Here is a 13,724-nt window from a genome sequence, read left to right on the forward strand (position 1 = left end):
GGGGAGAGAAGGCCATTTATTTGTCCCACCACTCTCTGTCAGGATCCAGCAAGGGACTGAGAACCAGGCATTTTGTGGCACAGTAACCGATAACAGGGGCGTTACTTATGGGTCATTAAAAACACCTTTAACTATCTTTAGTGATTTACACGTTCCTTATTCGTTTTACACTTATAGTAAGATTTTTGATGATTTCATGAGGCTTAAAGGCTGAATGGCAACAATTGGTATGTATTTAGTATCGAAGATCATGTGATGCACCTTCCATTAATGTCCTGATTGAATCAAAAGACCTGGAATGCCACTTCCTTTATTTCTATGATTTGGCTCTATTATACTAGTTATTGGAGTATGTGTTGCATGTTCCATTTTCACACACTACGGTTTCTTCGGGACGCCCACTCATGCAATGCTAGTGCAACATTAGTGATTAAGTATAGTGACTGATTATCTTGGTTTAACTGCACTAGTAACACAGATTATGACACACTGTCTATTATCTCCAAATTTATCAATACATATATTTATTTTTTGAGAGAGCAAGATCTTGTCCACTAGAATGGATGTTTCTCTGAATTAGTTTCTTTCTTACTCCCACCTTATCCAGGGGGATATCTTAAAGTATTGACAGATATTCCCTTTTGTATTACAGTCGCAGTAGTATAGAAAGTCCCCATAACCATTCCTTTATCTGAAACTGGCCAGATGTTTTCAAACACATTTGGTATCAGTCCACTTTACTTGAAATGAACATGTAGCAACATTTCTCCGAAAAAAGCATCACTACACCTTTCCGTTTTCTCCATACATTTTCCCTGTCTTTGACCTGTTTCACTTTGTAAGTTCTACAAGCTGTTACCCTGGAGATATTTAAACAGGAAAAAGCATGAGTGTGTGAAATTAGTGCACAACGTCTAATTAAGAGTCGAGCTGCAGTCTTTTGGGCATTTGACTTCAAAGATGTGACTGTGGGAAAGGGGACAGACAGGGGGGCAGTTATTTGTGTTTAAGTAAGCTCCACTGCTTCCGGTAAACTACTTAAGCATCTTGCAGAATCTCACCATTAATAAGTGGCGAAAAAGCAATGTTTGATGGTAAATACATTGCTAGATCAAAAAGGTCAAGGCTGGAAGTAATGGCAAGATGTAGAAGTGGTAGAAGACTGGATAAAGAGGAGACCATTGGCTGGCAAAGAGATGGCTTCCTGGGTGGGCTCTGTGCCGGAGGTGGACCTTTGAACTGAATTACAAAGAACGTCTTTGTTGGCTGGGCAGAAGGCAAGCAGAACACAGTGGTTTGCATTGCCACTTGCAGCGAGAAGGAGTGAGGCTTATCCTGCATCGGTATGCAAGAGAGAGGAGTGACTCTAGGATGAGTGGTGATCTAGCGGGTAAAAATGCCACAGAGGATCGTGGGGCCTAGCGAGGGGCCATGCCAAAAGCTCTTTGCCAGAGTCTACTGATACAATTACGCATACTGGAGAGGCGGACGCACTCAGTAGACTTCTGGGGGCTCGAGAGTGGAGAACACTGGTACTCTAAATACCGGTCCGGAGGGTCAGCAGAGCTTTTAGGCACACTAAGGTACTTCTCGGTTTAATGAGGGACTGAGACTCTGCTTGGGCCAATCCCAGAGCTCCACAACCTCTAGGAAACCGATGGGCAAAATGAATAACCAGAACATCTAAATCTTTGTTAAACAGGGGTTTAACAAAGTACTGTGGAACAAGTAGCACCAATAGAGAGAACCCTACTGCATGCAGAAAGCATGTATGTCTGAACATGTTGGGTGCAGCAATATGCACACTTTTCTTCTGACCTCTGGTCTCCATCCTCTATTTCCTAGAGTTTCAAAGCCAGTATACAGTGTAATTTCTGGTGTTGGTAAATCAGTCACAAATTGTCCCTTTTCAAGGAACTGTACTATAGGCAAATTTCTCCGTATATAAGAGCTTGCCACAGTATGGATTATGTGCTATGTTTGGTTACTAGCATACAGCAACTTTTCTATAAAGTGTCATAAAATCTTAATTATCTGATGTGAATTATGCTATCAAGAAACAGTAAGGACATTCCGATATATGAAAATTTGTCAATAGATTAAAAATATCTTCTCACAGAGAAGTTACAATACATATACATTAACAATTTATTACACATGTTAAAAAAGAAAACTTATTGTGAAGTTTTATTTTTTCTTTTCTAACGTGTAATACATTGTTACTGTATATGTAGTGTAACTTCTCTGTGAGAAGATATTCTTGGAGATTGAGGGATTCCAGCTTATATCTTGGACTAAACTTGAGGCTAAAACTAAGGGTGTTGCAATTCTAGCGAGACGAGGAAAGGTCAATATTACCCGCTCTGCAGCGGACAGCTTGGGCCGTTGGGTAATAGTTTACGGTAATTTTCAGGGCAAAAATTTTACACTTTGTTCCATTTATGGCCCTGTTTTGGATGACCCTACCATAGTTAATTGGCTTAGCCTAGAGTTGATAGGCTGGCCATCCCCGTTTATTATATGCGGAGATCTGAACATCAATATAGAGTGTGGAACCTTAAATCAGATAGGGAGTGTATATACTGGGAGAAAGCCTAGGGTATACCGCGCTCTACAACACTTAATAGATTTGCATGGTTTAACGGATGTGTGGGCCTTCTTCAATCCGGATGATCCCGGCTTTACATATTTTTCTGCACCTCATAGAATATGCTCACGGTTGGATTATTTCTTTGTTTCACCCGTTTTGCTTCAGGGTTCTGGTATTATTAGATTTCCGCGAGTAATGTCGGATCATAATCCACTCTTGCTTGAAATGAACACATTGATCTGTAGAACTCAAACCAACATCTGGACGTTTAACCGTGCCCTGCTTAAGGATACAGAATATATTGATAATATGTCTTTATGGATCACTAGGTTTTTGGAAGAAAATATCGATAGTACAGGTATTCAGAATGTCTGGGATACATTAAAGGCAGGGGTAAGGGGTGAAACAACACGGTTTGGTTGGGAATCTCAAAGGAAAGAAAAGGCCGAACTGCAACGACTATATACAGCACTGGCAGAGGCAGAGCAGAAGCTGGTTATTCAGATACGGACGGGCGGAGATAGTGATTCTGCTCAAACTTGGATTATTTTAGCGAAATCAGCTATAACTGAACTTTCTCAGGCTAAGGCAGCCAGCAAATCTTTAATCTGGAAATCCAAAATGTTTGAAAATAGTGAGCGAGCAGGGCATCTGTTAGCCTCAAGAATCAAAGAGAGAGAAATAGTGACGCGTATTAAAAATATTCACGATCCAGATGTTGGTCTAGTGTCCGGGGATGGGGACATTTTGCTTGCTTTCCAAAAATTTTATCAACATCTGTATAGTGAAGATATTAACAATAATGATATGCATCAGGTCGAAATACAAGAGTATTTGCGGGAGGTAGGTGTTAACACACTACCTCCGGAAGAACGTGATGTATTAGAGGCTGAGATAAGTATGGAAGAGCTCTTACAAGCTATAGATTCTCTGCCGGGGGGGAAAGCTGTTGGCCCAGACTATCTGCCAGGAGAATTCTATAACATATTCCGTCTTCAACTTATTCCTGTTATGTTGGCTTTATTTAAGATAGTGCAGAACGGGGAATCTTCCCCTGAATCCTGGCAAAAGGCCCGAATTATTACATTCTTAAAGAAAGATAAAAATCCAACGGACATGGGATCATACCGCCCAATTACGCTTATTAACAGTGATGTTAAAATATATGCAAAGGTGCTCGCTAGGAGATTTTCTGGTGTGATCAAGTCGTTGGTTTCTGTTCATCAACATGGCTTTGTCCCAGGACGGGAAACAATCGATCATATTCGTCGCACAATTACATTATTTGATTACACTAGGGTTGCAGGGGACCCTATGGCCTTAATTCTGCTGGACGCGGAGAAGGCGTTTGATAGGGTCTCCTGGCCCTTTTTATGGGCAGTTTTGAGACACTATGGTTTTGGAGAAGGATTTATTACTGCAATACAAATTATGTATAGACAACCCACAGCGCAAATCTCTATTATGGGGACCCAGTCGGGAACTATCAATATTTCAAGAGGTACTCGACAGGGTTGTCCCTGCTCTCCTTTATTATTTGCCATTTATATAGATCCTTTAATTAAAAAATTTCTTTGAATAATTTGATCAGTCCAGTGAGATCTAAGGGTGGTGAAACTAAAATATTGGGCTATGCAGATGATCTTGCTATTTTAACAGATTTGCCTGAACTGGCTTTGTTGGAAATTCAAAAATTGACATTTCAGTTTGGCAAATTGTCTGGCTATCATCTTAATGAATCTAAAACCCAAATTATTTGCAATGATAAGATCGTATTGGTGGACTCTAGGGTTACTGAGACTGCAAAATATCTTGGAATTCTAATAAATTCAAATCCAGAAGTAATCGTGGAGATTAATCTTAATCCTATGTTGTGTAAGATTGAAAAAGATGCTCGTAGGATGAATAATCTTCACCTAACACTCATGGGGAGATGCAATGTTGTAAAGATGCTTTTTCTACCAAAGATATTGTATCTCCTCAGAGCTATCCCAGTTTTGTTCGATTCTTGGTTTAAAATAAATAGAACGTATTGTCTCATGGTTTCTTTGGGCAGGGAGAAGACCCAGACGAGCTTTTAAATTTATGACGCTATCAAGAGAAAGGGGTGGCTGGTCTGTGCCTAATTTTCAGATCTATTATTGGGCAATCACCTTGAGACATATCTCTGTGTTGCTAGACTGTCCTGATTTTGAGGACCGGGAGAATTCAATTTACAAACTTGTTTATGGAGAAGAAGTGTCAGGGGTTTTATTTAAGCACATAGATTTTGCATACTTTAAACGTGTGAGGTTTAAAGGTCTATTAGCTGCTTTCAAAGTCTGGACCTCTATCCGGAAACTATTTAATATAGGTAGAATACATATATATACTCCAGTCAATGGAAATATTCTTTTGCCTCAAATCTTTGCTGATGGATATTTTAGAGAATGGAGGGCCCATGGTGTTAACAAGCTAGGGGACTTAGTATCGGATGATGGGGTCAGGACTTTTGAATATCTAAAACAGAAATTCAATTTAAATAACCAACATTTTTTTAAGTTTCTACAGATCCGGGATTTTCTTTCCCGGAAGACGGTTAGTTGGATTTCTTTTTCGTTACTTGAGGCTATCAAAGGTGGACATTCCACTATATCCTCAATTTATAAATTGATCAATGAAAGAAGGAAAGATGACTTAGATAAACACTTTGGCCGATGGTATATAGGATTGCATGCTGGTCAGGAGGTCTGTGAAAAGTCATTACGGCTTAGCCATATTTCTACCTTATCTGCAAATCTCCAGGTCCAATGCTCTAAAACCTGGCATAATTTGTACATAACCCCACAGCGCATACATCAATGGGGCGGGACTACGGGAATTAACTGTCCAAGATGCGGTGAGCTGGCGGTTGATATTATTCATATGTTCTCTTCTTGTCCTAATTTAACTCCTTTGTTAAACAAAGTTAAACGATGGTTAGAGATATTGTTTCACCGTACGCTCCAACTTTCATCTCAGGCAGTTCTATTAGGGGTAATCGATGTGGATATGACGCTCCCCGAGCAAAAGTTATTTTTTGTTTCTATGGCTATACTTAGATTATGTTTAGCAACTGCTTGGCTAGATCCATCCCCTCCTTCAGAATATGAGTGGTTTAGTAAATTTATAAATGTTGGGAAGTGGGAGCTTTTGGTTTTCAGAAAGAGAGGCCCAAGGGCCCGCAGAAATGGGGAATTGATCTGGGCACCTTTGATTAATTGGCTGGATCGTGCAAATTAATGATTCTTGAAATTAATGAAGTATGATAGTAATGTATATATATTGTGTATATTGTATATATTGTGTGTTTTGTAGCTATGAATTTATTGAGATAATTGGTTTACGGTTCAATTGATTTCTTCTATGTATATCTCCAGTCCTCAGCCCTCAAGGGTGGGTTGGGTGGGGTTTAGGGAGGGGTCTCAGGGGTAAAATCGTTAAAATAAGAGTTATGATACAGATTATGTAGATAATGAAAGTTGTGGTTAGATGCCTGTATTTTCCCTTTTTTTTCTGTGGTGATGTTCTCATTTGTGATGAAGGATATCTGTGTCATGATACTCTTTAATAAAAAATTTAAAAAAAAAAAAAAGAGAAGATATTTTTAATCTATTTACAAATTTTTTTATTTTTTTTTATACAAATATTCCTTTATATATCGGAATTTCCTTACTGTTTCTTGATAGAATAATTCACAGCAGATAATTAAGATTTTGTGACACTTTATTGAAAAGTTGTTGTATACTGTGGCAAGCTTTTAAATACTGAGAAATTTGCCTATAGTACAGTTCCTTGAAAAGGGACAATTTGTGACTTTCTATATTGTTACCCCGTCCCTTTTCGCAGAATCAGGGCATCTCCCTTACTTTTTTTGGTTGGTAAATCAGTGACACAGTTTGGTCACCCAGCCCTTAGTCACCTCCAACTTCATAATTCTGGCCAGGGTGTATGAGTTCTATGAGTTCTCCTTGGAAGGCAGGCTATCAAGCTCTACTTGTCTGTCCTAGGCTAAAATATATGAATATGTCAAAGAGGTGGGGGTATTCCCAGCTCCTTAAATGTTTCTAATGAAATAATGGCCCCTTCCCAACATAGAAGCCCTAACAGTGTCAGGCCTTGTCTCTCCAGGACATTTATAACCCCTTGCTCTGATGTCAGCTGCAGCATGGGATTGTTCAGTAATACCAATACATTACAGAATGAGCATAGGTCACAAGAAAGTATTGCTCAAAGTCTGGGACTGCAAAGCCTCCATTATCCAAGAGCAATGTCACCATGTCCCATTTCAGGAGTCTCTGTTTTTCAGTCCATAGCAGCTGGGTTTGTAGTACTTGGACAGATAAAAAAAATGTGTGCAGCAGCAGAATACGGATATTTAGTAATTTGGGCAGCATAATCATTTTAATTAGGGCGATCCGGGCAGCTATTGAACGAAGATGGCCAATCAGACTATCAACATGAACAGAGAGTTTTTCGATCACCGGTCCATAGTTGTCCTTGATAACTAGTTCTTTAGATCTGTGTACGTTAATCCCAGATGTCAGAAAGAGTTTGTGCTCCACCTGGAAGGGTGGCTCAGAAGTCGACAGACTCTTTGCATAAGGTCCTGGGGAAGATTGTAAACCTTTTTCCAGTTTATCTTATTACAGGATGGAGCACGATATATTACTGTCTCATGGATCACTGGTGGTAGGTTGGTTGCAGGGTGCTTAACAAACAGCAGTATTTCTTCGCATAGTTGGAGATGATCACTCACCTGTTGGTAAAAGGCAGTCCTCAGTAGTAGTGGAATTCTCTTTGGTGACATGCAAGTGGTTCCTTATCTATTGCGAATAGCAGGGATGATGAAGGATACCCCGTCTGGTGCCTCTGCTAATAATTTGGAATGATCAAGACGGACAGCTGTTGGCTCTCATTATAGCTAGGTGAGAAGTAAATGGTACATTTACCATTCTCATCATGCAGTGCCCCAATTCAGTCAGCTAAGTACCGGCATCACGAATACCCACCAAAGGCAATCAAACATTTTTTTCATCATCTAAAAAGTACAACACTTCTAGTAAGTGTGATCTAATCTGATTAAGTATTGCAAATGATGTGTGGATATTGTGAGGGTTCATCACTTTGGGACAAACCCCATCTGGTTTCGGAGAATGATAACCTACTTCAAAATAGCGAGTCGATTAGCCACGTACCGAGCCAATATTTTGCTGTCAGAATTTAATGGGGACAGAGGTTTGTGTGACTGACATTTTAGGGTATGCCTGCCGGGCTCAGGTAGAGTTATTATTATCACCTCGCTGAAGAATGGTAGAAGTATACCCTGCTTTAATGCCTTAGTATATATTGCCAGCAGGTGTGTGTAAACCACATAGATGCCTCGTGTTACTTTGTATTTATTCCAAGATACATTGCCAGTTTGCAAGAGTAATTTTGATTGTAATATGGGTATTTTAGTGTTTTAAAGAAACAGCCTACTTCCCCCTGTAACAATTTTTTTAATTTGTTTTATTTTTTGAGTGTAACAGTGGCCATAGTGGATGGTTTGAGCACTGTTTCTCAATCTTTTTCTTTTTATGATGTTTTTAATCGTGCAACTAAACAATATTAGAAAATTGAAATGTTGAGAGCTCTATTGAAGACAATGGAGTAGCTCTGGGCTTAAAATGACTGGCATGAGCCCAGACCTCTCAACATTCCAATGAACGGCTTCATGTTTCTCCCTTTTTAATTTAGAACATTCTACCTGTTGTGGGTAGAATTTTCTAATAGCCTTACAGCCCTTGTGCCTCAGGCTGTACCTGTTGTTAAAGGCCATCTTCCTCATTATAGGCTCTTGCCTGCGGCTCAGACCTATAACTTTGGTCCAGGGCCTTTTAACAACCAGTATAGCCCTTGGCAGCGGGATATAAGGCTATATTAGAACATTGGAATGTGGAGAACTTCATTGAATACAATGGAGTGCTCCGTGCTCCTACGGGCCGGTAAAGGCCCGCAGCGCTACATTCCAATGTTGCTTTTGTTCACAGCGATTGCTGTGAACAAAGGCCTCTCGGAGCTCGAGGGGATTTAAACCCCCTCGGGCTCCGAGATGCCTTTGTTTTATTTGTTAGAACATTCTGCCCTCTAGTTGCAGAATGTTTTAATAACCTTATCGCCCTTTGTAGCTGGGCTAAACTGGCTATTAAAGTCCTGCTCCCTTGTTAAAGTCCTTCGCCTTCGGCTCGGGCATTTAACGCTGGAGCGGGCCTTTAATAGCCAGTATAGCCTGCTATGGCGGGCTATAAGGCTATATTAGAACACTGGAATGTTGAGAGCTCCATTGAAGAAAATGAAGTGCCTCTGGGCTTTAAATGGCTGGTATAAACCTTCGGCTTCAATATTCCAATGTTTGTGTTTTCTGTTTCTACCTTTTTTAGTTTAGTACATTCTACCCTCAGTGGGTGGAATGTTCCAGTATCCTTTAGCACGTGTGCCCCGGGCTATACAGGTTTTTAAATGCCCTCACCTTCATTATAGGACCTTACCTACGACTCTGGCCTATAATTCAGGTGTTCGGGTCTGCAACAACTGGTATAGCGCTCGGCAGCGGGCTATAAGGTTATATCACAATTACTACTCAGAAAAAATGCTGGCAGCACTCTTGCTCCTTTCGATGTGTATCAGTTTCACACCAATAACATACTAGCAGTGACATACTACCAGAAGTAATCTCGCATCCCTCACACACTGACATTAAAGCTAGTTGGTCTGATTTATAACTGAAAGTGCCTTTTCATTGACTGATGAGTTTAACTGTGGTATGGTGGATGGGGGAGTAGTGAGTGCAATAAAGAGTTACTGGGTGGATGAATAGGTGACTAGCATAAGTTGCATGAATCAGGTACTAAGTGAATGGATGAGGAATGAATGAGTGGCCGCTTGGAGTGAAGCTTCAGGTGTTTTCAGTTCAAATTCAGACTCAACGGATTTACCAATGCTTGTTTCTGTTGGTCTTTCCTCATGGATAATTTCAACTTGGAACTCTGAGCCCTGGGTTATGAACTTTCATTCTTTGTTGGTGTGGTACTCTTTTACTATTTAATTGGGTTTTTGAAAGATTATCTACTTTCATTGGATCTTTGAATACGTTGTCATTTTTTGGGCCATTGTTGACATCGGTGGTTGATTTTGTTAGATGGCACGGGTCTGCCTCTTATGTTTGATCTCTCTTTGGTTTGGGCCAGCTCGTTCCTTGGGGTAATTGTTCCTGGAGTTGCGTATTCCAATTTTCATGTACTAATCATGGGGTCCTAAATGGACTGGTATCCAGCCATTTGTAATCGAAGTACAGTAGATTAGTCTGCTCCATCACCAGGCTACTGTATGGTGGAAGAAGAGTCAAGCAAGTGAATCAAGGAATTGTTAGGTGGTCCTTACTTGCTGTGGTCTCTAGTCCCTTTCATTGGGCTCTTAAGTGGGCCTGTGTGAAACTTTGTGTTAAGCTCACGTAATTTGATTACTTCGTACAATTTCACATAAAAAAAATTACAAATTAGGCATATTATGCAAAGTGTCAGAAATTAAGTCAGCATGAAATGTGGCATACTGGTTTGCTGCGGGAGACTGGTTTAAGCAGAAAACATCTGGAGGGTTTCCCATTCAATTGTGATGTGCGAGACATTTTCTCCTCAAAGCACTTCCTTTGCAAGCAGCTTAAGTGCTTTTTGAACATGAGGTATGCCCTAGCGTTCAAACTTCACTCCAGTTATCCCACAGTCCATTTAGCATCATTTTCATTTATTTCTTCGAAATGTTGTGTAATTTTTCTGGTGATAGAGGCAAGTACGCAGTTTTTCACAGCCTAACTCTTACTTGTTGGTGCCTGGTATCAGGCCAGCTATAATATTATTTTTGACTGGACGGCCTTGGTGAACCCAAAATTGTTCTATTAATTCATTGCTCTTCTTAGTGTCACAATTGCTCTCCCTCTTTAACAGTAGTTTGTTCTGTTGACAGGTTTTTGTATCTTCTTATTTAGTTAAGATGAATAGAGTATGCCATATCCATCTAATGAATGTTTAATGGGTGTGGTGGTATTCTAACTAATTTTTCGAAACCAAAACAGTCCCTACATATGTCATTTGGTATGTTTATTTACACAGTACAAGCATGAAATACTCTGCTCCCACTCAGACGGATGGTTCGCGACTGCTGGTCATTTGTGAGGTGGTGCTTGGAAATTGCCTTGACCTGAAGAAGAAAGATTTTTCTTTAACAAATCCACCTCCTGGATATCACAGTGTACATGGAGTTCGTAAAGCACCAGGTTTAGACACAGATTTTGAGGTATTGTTCTCGGTATCAAACAGTATCAACTGGATTTTTTCATCATATATACTCTTGACTATGTATGTTTGTTTAAAATGTTTTGCCCACAAGAATTGTATGCCAAATTAAACAGTTCAAAATTGTATTTTAAATGTATTTAACATTCTTTTCTAAATTAAACTGTTTAAAGCTCTGTCCGTAGTGAAAGAAACCTTTGACATTCCTTCCACACAGTTAGCTTGCTACTCTCTATTTTTACTAAATCCTGTTTTGGGGAAATTCCTCATTCTCACTTTTCTTTCACTTCTTTTTCCTCTCTCTTTTCTCCCCCACCAATCCCCAGTTGCCTTTTTCTCTGCCCAGTGCTTCCAGTCACAACATGAATCTACCTTACTACTCCTTCTATCCTTTGACCACCAGTTGTGATCCCTTCTTCCGAGTGGTATCCCCAGCCTGTGCAGTGCTCAAAGATAACATATTAGTGTGTTGCTAATATTTATTTTGCAGAGTTTATTTTTCACATGTGACAATAATGTATGGAGTTTTAGTGTAGCATACTTTGGAGCCCCTTTTTGGATACACAATCTATCCTGATGCAATCAATCAAATGAACTCAGAGGTTGACTCCTGTGAATACCATTTCATTATGCAGCATGCTGTGGTCTTACCCTTCAGTGTTAACGGGATGATGTTGACTAGTCTTGCAACAGTTTGCGGCTAGTCTCTTTTAGATCTGAATAGTGGAGCAGATTTCTTGTTGGGAATCAGCATTGGCATTTGAAGATCTTGCAGACACAGAATTATCCAAACACAAGTATGCCTGCAAAGTAATAGACTGCTAGAAAGAAATGCCTGACAAGCTTATTAAGCTACTGTACATTTTCTATAGTATCCTGGCTCATCCATCTTACACAAGGATGTTAAGTAACTGTTTTATTTTTTTTTCAAAAGGTGTTCCGAGTCTTTGTCTTGATAGGTCTAAGTGGTTCTGGAAACTTCACCCATCACCTCATGGTAGAGGCTTATTGCTGCAGATCTTATGCTTTATCCTGTTGTACATTTTGAGGCTGTTCATTCAGCTCATGCCCTACACATTACATTTGGAAGGTGTCAGAAATGCACCCATTCCCGTGAAGAAGAGCTAGGATTAGGATTCAAACAATAATCCACCAATCTTCCCTTTAGGGCTTCCAGAGAGTTGGAAAGATAACCTGACATTCTGGATCAGCCTGCAACAGGGAAAGAGGGGTTACGATTTTAAGGGAAGGCAAGGGAGAACTTCACCACACCAGTGAGAAGCCTGTCACAAGAGAGTCCTCTGCACACCTAAAATGGATGGCATTGTAGTACACAATTTCAGAGTCAGCTTTAAGGTCCTGGTAGCACAAATGGGAAAATGTAATATTAATATATGTGCTGAAGACACACACATGAAAGGGTATATAGACAGGGAGGGCAATGGAACTCCCTAGGTACTTTAGAGAAGATATTGAAAATGAGGCGCCAATAAACCAGGAAACACCCAGGGACCTGTAAGTACTTGGAGGACTGTCAGGCAAAGCAGGCATCAGCGTTGGGACACAGGACAACCAAAGATCATGAAGCATAGAAATCTAGCAGTAGAGAAGGTAAGACAACCAGGGTAAAGGGAAAGACGAACCGGGGAAAGGTAGAACACAACAATAGTGAAGGAAACACAATACAGTGACGAAGGAAGTGGGAGCAATAAAACCAGGGGAAATTTGCCAGGCACCCTCTTGCTATTTCTTAGCCCTTTTATAGTGACCAGGAGGTACTGTGGTCCTTATTCTCGCCTGGACCTAGAAATATCTGTTCTTAACCCTCAACGTATGAGACACCTGCCAAGAGCCAGCAATTCAAAGTTTCCAATCCCTCCTGGTCTTTTGTGATCTTCTAGTCCCAATCCACACAGACATGCACTTGTGTCTTCCCAGCATGAAATCCTGATGGAGGAGAAGGATGTATGTATGAAAATGTATGTCAGTGTGGACGCATGGTGTAAAAATGGTTGGGGAGAAATGGTCGGGTCCTTGAGGGATGTTTTTAATTTTGCTGAGTCTTGTTTTCCACTCTGATCAATAAATTACTACATACCTACAGTGTGGACTTTGTTGCAGTGACATTGGGAATTAGTTTTCTGGTATTGAGATTTGAGGTGTAGAATAATGCTGAATGTGATGGTGAGATGGCTGTTAGAGGCAGAGAAGAGGTTTGGGATTCCGGAATAATTTGTTGCCATAAAGGCAGCAGCTTTCTGTTAGCAGCTTTCTGGTAACTAGATTGGTCTCAGCCAAGCAATTTGGAGAGCAATTCCAAGTTGAATACTATTACAGGTAACATAATTTTGTTACTTTGTCAGAAATAAGAAATTACCCTCCCTTTTTCCACAATTAGTTGAGACTTTTAAAATCCTGTGCCACTTTTTTGGCAGATGTCCTGCATCCATCCATCTCTCTAACTAAGGCCCAAATTTTAAGATATAGTGAAAGGCCCTCATTAAAAGGAAAGCGCAGTATCCTCAAGAATAATGTTTTGAAAAAAGTTAGGTAAAGTGTGAGGTGCTGTGTATTGTCGAGATTAAGGTGCTAACCTACCTCCCTAAAATGGTGACATAATAGCACTGTTCAGGGCACCCAAGTAGTTAAAGGACAGATTTAGAACCTGAATTTCTGGAAGAGGCTTCTTACCGAAGATTCCTTACCTTAGAATACTGCCCCCCAGGTGCCAGACTCAAACCAGAAAATGTTAAGCAGTACCTCTGTGTGCCAGTAGGTGGTGCTGA

General features: G+C 40.3%; 1 protein-coding gene across 8 annotated transcripts in view; it reads left to right on the plus strand.

Moving 5' to 3' along the window:
• PARP4 (poly(ADP-ribose) polymerase family member 4) overlaps positions 1-13,724 on the plus strand; it is a 2,159,601-nt gene that overhangs the window by 479,509 nt on the left and 1,666,368 nt on the right. For all 8 annotated transcript variants that reach the window (XM_085621544.1, XM_085621545.1, XM_085621546.1 and 5 more), the window contains exon 14: positions 10,756-10,939. In XM_085621544.1, coding sequence (XP_085477670.1) covers positions 10,756-10,939 — 184 coding nt within the window. The remainder of the gene's footprint in view (positions 1-10,755; positions 10,940-13,724) is intronic.

Source organism: Triturus cristatus, chromosome 8 (genome assembly GCF_964204655.1).
Source record: "Triturus cristatus chromosome 8, aTriCri1.1, whole genome shotgun sequence".
Lineage (NCBI taxonomy): Eukaryota > Metazoa > Chordata > Amphibia > Caudata > Salamandridae > Triturus > Triturus cristatus.